This window comes from Prunus mume, linkage group LG3, assembly GCF_029339155.1.
Source record: "Prunus mume cultivar Tortuosa linkage group LG3, ASM2933915v1, whole genome shotgun sequence".
Taxonomy (NCBI): domain Eukaryota; kingdom Viridiplantae; phylum Streptophyta; class Magnoliopsida; order Rosales; family Rosaceae; genus Prunus; species Prunus mume.
Window position 1 is genome coordinate 3,920,341 of NC_142700.1, and position 8,376 is coordinate 3,928,716.

Sequence of the window (8,376 nt, forward strand, 5' to 3'; positions counted from 1 at the left end):
TTGCCAATTCAAATTTATGCAAGTCCAACAATTATTCTAACATGGTATCCTAAACCTATACATATTTTTCTATAATTTATTTTTTGTTTTTGCACGTTATAATGTGATGTCTTACTATTAAGCTTCACATTATACCCCATATACAAACCATTAGGCGTTCAGAAAAAAAGTTAGTGTATAATATTGATTCATGTAGGAGGAAAATAAAAATAATTGCTCAAGGAAAGTTATATCAGTTACTTATGTCTCTCTCATTACGTGTTATTTGATGGATGAAAGAGAATTTCATTCTATTTTGAGTTCATAACTCCTACCTCAGCTTATCTACATTTCCCTCCTAAGAAGAAAATTAGATTTGCAAGGATAAAATTGGGAAGTTTCATTTATTTAAGCAACTAATACTTTGAACGCTTATTTAATGTTTTACTTTTTAGGTAGTTAGATTTCTGAGCAATTAAGAAATTGAGTTTATAAAATTTAGTGGGAACAGTGTGGCAGGCAACGGTAACATCCAGTTTGGAAGTTCCTTAAAGGGCAATTTGGGAATATGAAAAATTGAACGGAACTTTTGTTTGTAGTAGTACCATAAAGCAGAGAGAGATATAAACCCAAAGCAATTTATTAATAGTAGGCGCCAACAAGTGCACATTTTTCCTCTCACTGCTTTCCAAGTCTCACTGCAGCAGTGAACTCTCTTTCTCCTTCTCTCTCTATCTTTCTCTCTCTAGCCTTTTTTCTGAGTCCTCCTTTGCCTCCATCCATCATCCATTAGCTTTTCTCTTTGTGCTTTTTTCATTATCATTGACTATTTCTCCCTCTCTCAAGTTGGTACAAGTAAATCCCATTACATTCATTAAGCAACGAAACCCTGAAAGGATCTCTCTCCCTCTCTGTATTCTTTGATTCATTTGGTAGAAACCCATTCGTTTTTAGAGGCAAAAGAAGCGTTGTGAAGTGGGCATAAGCCATGGCAGCTCCTAAACCAGAAGAGATAAGCCATCCACCAATGGACCAACTTCAAGGCTTAGAGTACTGCATTGACTCAAACCCATCTTGGGGTACGTTTATTTCTAGTGTTTTCTCAACCCCAAATCTCCATTAATTGGTTTGTTATCTTTTTTTTTTCTTCCACATTTTGGTTCTTAATTTGTAATCTTATTTTAAAAACAGGGGAATCAATAGCTTTGGGTTTCCAGCACTACATTTTGTCCTTAGGAACTGCTGTGATGATCCCATCCTTCCTTGTTCCTTTTATGGGTGGCACTGATGTGAGCTCAATCTCATAATGATTCATCTGTCTTTTTTAGATTTTGTGGTTCACTTTCATTGATTCTTATATTTTTGTAACCTTTCCTTTAATTGCAGAGTAGATTCAAATATATTCTGTGTCTTTCTAAGTCCTGCTAATTTCTTGAAGAATAATAAAGTGTCATTTTCAGATAGCAAAAAGAAAAAGGCTTTAGTGAATAGCAAAAATGTTGAAGATTGAAAGTTAGTAAAATTTGTGTGTTTTACAAAGGATTGATATAGACGATGAATGTGCTCCTTATTTAACTCATTTGATCAGGGTGACAAAGTGAGAGTGGTGCAGACTCTACTTTTTATTCAAGGAATCAATACACTTCTACAAACATTATTCGGAACCCGGTTACCAACTGTGATTGGAGGGTCTTACGCTTTCATGGTCCCAATTATATCCATAATTCATGATTCATCATTGACGAGTATTCAGGACGATCATGTTGTAAGTTCAATTTTTATCTCACTTCTGAATTTGATTTGTTTTGGGGCAACTTGAAATGTGTTCTTGTGGTTGCCACTCCCAGGACCTGCTTGCTTTGTAAACATGATTATGAATGTTGTATTGTTGCTTGCTATATAGACCCTTGCCAAAATTTCACTGAGCAACCAATTACTTAGTTGGAATTCCTTCATGCTCACATTCCTGCCATGCTACTAATTTGGTGGTTTGTGAAATTTTGGGAGTATGTTTTATTATTCTTTGGAGAAAAACTAAAGGCATTTCATGTATTTCTAGAGATTTCTTAACACCATGAGAGCAGTCCAAGGTGCTCTCATAGTAGCATCAAGCATACAAATCATTCTGGGATACAGTCAAATTTGGGCCATCTGTTCCAGGTACAAATTTTATCTCCGAATCGAGGAAGCAAGTTTTGGTATTTTCAATTTCATAGATGAATGAGAGCATCTATCTTTCTCCTTACAGGTTCTTCAGCCCACTCGGAATGGTTCCTGTTATTTCATTGGTTGGTTTTGGCCTGTTTGATAGAGGATTCCCCGTGGTATAGTAAAACAACCATTTCCATTATTCTCAATTATTAATTTTCTCGAGTTTGGAAAGATGACAGTATTAACTTTCCCTATCACTTATTCCAGTACTCTTACTTCCTTCACTTAATATGCCTATCAGGTTGGAAGGTGTGTAGAAATTGGCATCCCCATGTTTATCCTTTTTGTAGTTTTCTCTCAGGTATTACTAATCTTCCTTCTGTAATAGCATATGATAGTGTGATGGTTGAAATTCATTCAATCTTCTTATTTGTGCTGTGTTTATCCTGTTGGTGTGAACAGTACCTGAAGAACTTTCATGCAAGACAGCTACCAGTACTGGAGCGATTTGCTCTTCTCATATCAATCACAGTGATATGGGCATATGCACACCTCTTGACCGCCAGTGGTGCATACAGACACCGCCCAGACATAACCCAAGTCAATTGCCGAACTGACAAGGCCAACCTCATTTCTTCTGCTCCATGGTTGGTGCCAAAATTAACTTTTAATTGGTTGCACAATCCGTGTTCACTTGCTCACTCTCAACATGCTTGAGAAATTTTCACTCAACCAAGTGTTTCTGTAAAGTGCATTGTTTAGCATTAAAAATAACGGAAGGGTCTTTGTTGTGCCGCCTTCATTCTTCAAATTGCTTGTGCATTGAAATGTGACACTGTCATTAGGACACATTTAATTTGTAAATATGTACATTTCTCCTCCTAAACAGGATAAAAATACCTTATCCTCTTCAATGGGGTGCCCCAACCTTTGATGCTGGCCATGCTTTTGGAATGATGGCTGCTGTTCTTGTTTCATTGATTGAGGTATAACTCAAACGAACTTGGGTTCCATTCAAGTATAGATGATATGAGTAAACTTAAACTAATGCTTATTTTGACAGTCAACTGGAGCATACAAGGCTGCATCACGTCTAGCAAGTGCCACAATACCTCCAGCGCATGTTCTTAGTCGTGGAATTGGCTGGCAGGGGATAGGAATCCTACTTAATGGACTCTTTGGAACATTGACCGGCTCAACAGTATCTATGTAAGTATTGATGCTTCTTGCTCTTTAATATCTCCACTCAATGGAACCAGACTAATTTTTCTGAAAAAAAATTACAGAGAAAATGTGGGGCTTCTTGGGAGCACTCGTGTTGGAAGCCGTAGGGTCATTCAAATATCAGCTGGTTTTATGATATTCTTCTCCATGCTAGGTTAGTTCTGCACAAACATATGATGACTGGATGCATGTATATTATTTTTCCTAACACAGACTCTTTCAATCGGTCTTCCACTTTTTAACTTGAATCATCGCTCTGACAGGAAAATTTGGAGCTTTGTTTGCATCAATACCCTTCACTATATTTGCTGCTGCATATTGTGTATTGTTTGGTCTTGTTGGTGAGCATCCAATTTTAATTTTACGTTTTAGATTTCATTAAGCATCTCTTCTCAACCTTTTATCTGCATCTAATTGTTAATCTATATTAATGTGTTCTCAGCTTCAGTGGGGCTATCCTTTTTGCAATTCACAAACATGAACTCGATGAGGAACCTCTTTATCACTGGTGTAGCTTTATTCTTGGGTTTATCTGTTCCCGAGTACTTCAGGGAATACACTTTGAAGGCTTTTCATGGTCCTGCTCATACCAATGCCGGATGGGTGAGTTCCCCAAAAACCTCAGAATGGCAAGAACAGTTCAATTTTGAGCCATAGTCAAGGGGGTAACGTCATCATTCATACTAACTTCTGCTTTTCTGATGTGCAGTTCAACGACTTTCTTAATACCATCTTCTCCTCATCTCCGACAGTGGCATTGATTGTCGCCGTTTTCTTAGATAACACACTCGAGTACAAGGACAGTGCAAGAGACAGAGGAATGCCATGGTGGGTCAAATTTCGAGCATTCAAAGGGGACAGCCGCAATGAGGAGTTTTACACTCTCCCTTTCAACCTTAACCGATTCTTCCCTCCATCTTAAGTGGTACCATTAGTCCATTACCAGAAAAAGGAGATGTTAGTGGAAAAACATCATTTCCAGATAGGGATTAGATCAGTCAGGAACCTGGATGGAACTTGGAGGAGAAGTCAAACGATGACCCATGCAGGGAAAATGATGAGAGTCCTGCTTCCCTATATTTTACTATTATATTTTGACTCGGATTATTCGGGTTTAATCCAATAAATTTAATTAATTACCCCTTGTGTCCAGTTTTGTTCATTCTATATAATTGATCCTATTTTGGTGTAATTTTGAGAGTAGTTATTTTGACATGGCAAAGCTGAGTTACAAAGATTTGTACTCCACCCGCAGCTATAAATTTTTTGGTTAATGTTCAGATCTTTGAAATGAATTACAGTCATAGAGATTATATAAATGGGAAAAGAGAACCTTTACAAAACTAATGCAGCTGCCGCACTTTATATACCATCCCCAGGAGGAAGAAGATGAAAGAATCAAATGTAATACGACACCAAAAGAAAACAGAGTTATCGTTGACTGGACAAAAACAAATGTCAAAACGATTGAAGAACATCCGAAGGGTTGCCAGATCGAGCACAGTTAGTGAGATTTACACATGCACTGTTGGCATCTTGGCTGTCGATAAATGCTCCTACCAAACCTCCTCACGTGCACCCTTTGACCTTCCTCAATCATCTTCTTTACTCTGTCTTCAAAGCTGTTCCACTGTATGGTGCTATTCTCAGACAAAATTGCTGCTAGCCTCTTCTTGTTAGGCCGTAAAGTAGGAGCACGGCCGCCGCCATAGTAGGTTCGAAATCCAGACACTAGGGAGGATAGTTGGCTCCCAGAGTCAGTCATAGCAAACACATCAGCAGTTGCACAGGCAATGAAGTCCAATGCTGCTAACTGCACCAGAAAACCCCTAAATTTAGTAAGGCAACCAATTATGCATGAAGGGTCAAACTCTGTTATCCTCTAAAGGTTACATTACAATTTACAACTAGAAGGAATAAAAATGCTCAGTTACCTTAGAAGAGAAGTTTTGGAAAGGTGCAAGTTCGCTTGGCGTGAGGAGAGTTTCCTTCGTAACCAAATTAGGATAGAGGCTTGTGAAGGAATTCATCCTGGAATTTCCACCGTATATTTGAGATCCAGCTAGATAAATGTAAGTTCCATGCTTAAAACCTATTCCAGCAAGAACTAGTCCTGCTTCTTCTGGTGTCAATGGACACCTCCCTAACTTTCTCAACTCTCTTGGAGAAACAGGCCTGCAAGTGCCAGTAACACACGGAAGATGCATCAGTTAACTAATATTGTCCACGAAACAAAACCAGAAAAAAATTAACAACTTCAGAAGCCAATAGAAAATAAAGTACTTTGAGTTCTTCAAGCGCTCAATGAGCAGAGGAAAATGGACTTCCCGGTAGGTTTGGAGCTCCTTTTTCTCAATTTCTCCACCTCCAAATTCACATAGGGAGTAGGCCACCATGTCAATCTCAAACCTCAAGTGTAGAGCGAGATATTTGGATGGACTTCTTGCAGCATCATGCTCTTTTGAGGGACTGCTGTGCATGAAGTTTCCAAGCAATTGTTTGTCCAACATACTCAGTGCAGCATCATATTTTCTTATCCTTCTGACCAACAACAAACCAACATGCTGGATTTCGGGCACAAATTTCAAAGCATGAAAGTTACATTTGCATCTTAGTCTCTGCAATAGATTGGAAAACATGTTACTGCATCACAAAAGTATTGAAAATAACAATAAAGCCCATTTATAACCAACAATGTCCTGCTCAACTCCCATAATAAAATGTCTAGGTTCAAGTATTCAAGCTATACCTGAAGCTCAGAAGGCAATGGATCAAAGCCTAGTCGATTCCCATATCCCAGTAAGTGAACAACTCTATTTCGCAAGAGAAGGGGTAGTACAACTCTGATATAATCAATGGGTTTTGCCTCCTTCACAAGATCTGCATCAGTAATCTGGAAAGAGAAAAAGGTAATCAGTTTACAAAATTGCTTCACAAATTAAAGTAATCATATAGGAGAACGACATACAAGGCTACCGATTGCTTCAAGGTCTAGTGATTTCAAGTGAGATGGGAGTTCCTTGACAACTTTTATTTCATCCTTCAGTACATCCATAAAATGTTCTTCTTGGTAAATATCACCAAATTGGCTGCACTTACAATGAATAAACCAAACTGTACAAATCACTGAATCTATGCATGCATCAATAATTATTTCAAAGCCGCAAAATCAACATAGGCTTACTGAGACACATCAAATTGAAGCTTTAATGATATATAAAAATGATCAGAAAATTATCTCAAACCTCGGATCATTCCATACATTGCTGTAAAGAAATCTTGGAAGAACAAGAGTAGCATTAAGAAGAGATGCCACAGCAACAGCATTGCAAATCTGTGAGCAATTAAAATAGCCTGGTCAGCCCTGTTAGCATACATAAGGCAATCATCGCAAGTTGAATACTTACAGCAACTCGTTGTTGATTGAGACCACCATTTGCACTGACTACTATGTAACCATTACCTTTCTTGTATTTCCCTGAGGGAAGAGCATAAAAGCAATTGACTAAGTAACAGGAAGAAGGGTTTAATTATAGAAATATTTTACCACTAAATAATTTAAGACTTAATACAGTCATTATTAGTTATCTCAGTGGTAGTACTTGAAAAAGAAGTTGGGATGAGAATAATCAAGTACCTAGGCTTGTTGAAACTTTTCTGTCTGCACAAGGTTTCCATGCAGCAACCTGCCTATATGGTTCTTTCCATAAAGTTGACAACTCTGGCTTAAACTCTTTCTAAAGCAAAAGATTTAGGTGAGGAAAAAAAGGAAGATCCAACAATCAAATATAACAAAATCCGAGTCAAAATACTATAAAGTTATGAAGCAAACCTCTGCAAGGGCGCCTTTTGCCAACTTTAGAAGTCGGTCATACATCTGTATTGGTGCTTTTTCTTTCATAAGGTAGGCATCCCTGTCCTCCTCCTTTGGAAACAATTGTAACAGATTAAAAATGATGATAAATGGCATCCGATTGCATATTCATGAGTTGGTAAACAGAAAAGCTAGAAAAATGAAAAATGGAGGAAACTGCTAATTAGTAAAAGAAGCATGCATACAGTATGATCAAATGTCGTACCTTAAGGACGGGAAGTTTTCTTATAGCTGAACTATTCTGAAGAACCATAGAATCAAAAATGGACACCAGAAAAGAATCAAGCAGGAGAAGAAAACCCATCAGAGCAAACACAAAAATGATTGAACGGACGTCCTTTCGAAGCCACAGATGCTTTTTCCCCACAAAACTCCCCTTACAAGTAGTATATTTCACAGAATCATTTCTCAGACCATGAAGCAACAACATTTTGGAATTCAAGTGGTTATCTCCCCCTGGCATCCTCCTCCCAACATTAGAAGGATCATAGTCTTTAGTCCCTGATGATAAGTCATCATCAATCTGTGGCTCAGGACGTGGACTTCTTGGGGACCCTTGCTTCCCCATTAGACTGTTTGTCTTTCAACAATGCTTCAATGAGCACACCATTACCGTTCTAGTTTCCAAAATGTGTCAAGAAATATCAGCCAGTGATGAAACCGAGAGCAGAAAATCACTTCTAGCAACAAGCACAAGAAACAACTCTAGAAGGTTGCACCACCCTCTAAATCTATGATATTTTTGTTCTCTAAAATCGACCCGCCAACCCATTAGACCATGTGAGGAAAATTCAGGTTTGGTGTCACACAGTGGCATATCAAGAATGAGAAAAATATATGGTCGGAGCAGAACAATCAAGATATGAATTAAAAGTGAAGCTAAGAAGTAGTTGAAAATGAAACACATAAGCAGAGGAGTGAAATGCAAGCGAAAAATGAAAACTCAGCTTTACCAATTAAATATTAAAATAGAAAACTAAACTTGTAGACCAAGAATACTCTGTAAGTTTATATATATATATATATATATATATGTATACATATTACTTACACATGGAATAACTACATTCTACCAACCAAAACAGACATCGGTTCTGACTCTTGAGCTTTCTGGGTTTCCATTGTCAAAAGGGAAGGGTATATGAAGA

The 8,376-nt window shown here is 37.8% G+C and overlaps 2 protein-coding genes across 3 annotated transcripts; one reads left to right on the forward strand and one right to left on the reverse strand.

The window, feature by feature from the left end:
* The first annotated feature begins 630 nt into the window (after positions 1-630).
* LOC103324966 (Xanthine/uracil permease family protein) lies at positions 631-4,634 on the forward strand. Of its 2 annotated transcripts, XM_008227089.2 has the most exons (13): positions 631-1,058; positions 1,171-1,268; positions 1,568-1,744; positions 2,039-2,139; positions 2,228-2,303; positions 2,432-2,491; positions 2,593-2,777; positions 3,020-3,116; positions 3,194-3,339; positions 3,417-3,508; positions 3,618-3,695; positions 3,797-3,957; positions 4,064-4,634. In XM_008227089.2, exons 1-13 carry the CDS (start codon positions 968-970, stop codon positions 4,274-4,276), a joined length of 1,575 nt encoding a protein of 524 aa, XP_008225311.1. In that variant the 5' UTR covers positions 631-967; the 3' UTR covers positions 4,277-4,634. The 2 variants fall into 2 exon arrangements, with proteins under 2 accessions (XP_008225311.1, XP_088904324.1); XM_089048198.1 differs by lacking the exon at positions 1,568-1,744.
* On the reverse strand, positions 4,592-8,043 carry LOC103324967 (O-fucosyltransferase family protein). Its single transcript, XM_008227090.3, has 10 exons — positions 7,434-8,043; positions 7,187-7,279; positions 6,992-7,091; positions 6,762-6,832; positions 6,600-6,688; positions 6,323-6,443; positions 6,104-6,247; positions 5,638-5,972; positions 5,289-5,529; positions 4,592-5,167 (listed from the first exon to the last, which is right to left on the reverse strand). The coding sequence occupies exons 1-10, from the start codon at positions 7,794-7,796 to the stop codon at positions 4,859-4,861; spliced, it is 1,866 nt and encodes a 621-aa protein (XP_008225312.2). The 5' UTR covers positions 7,797-8,043; the 3' UTR covers positions 4,592-4,858.
* Positions 8,044-8,376: the final 333 nt, after the last annotated feature.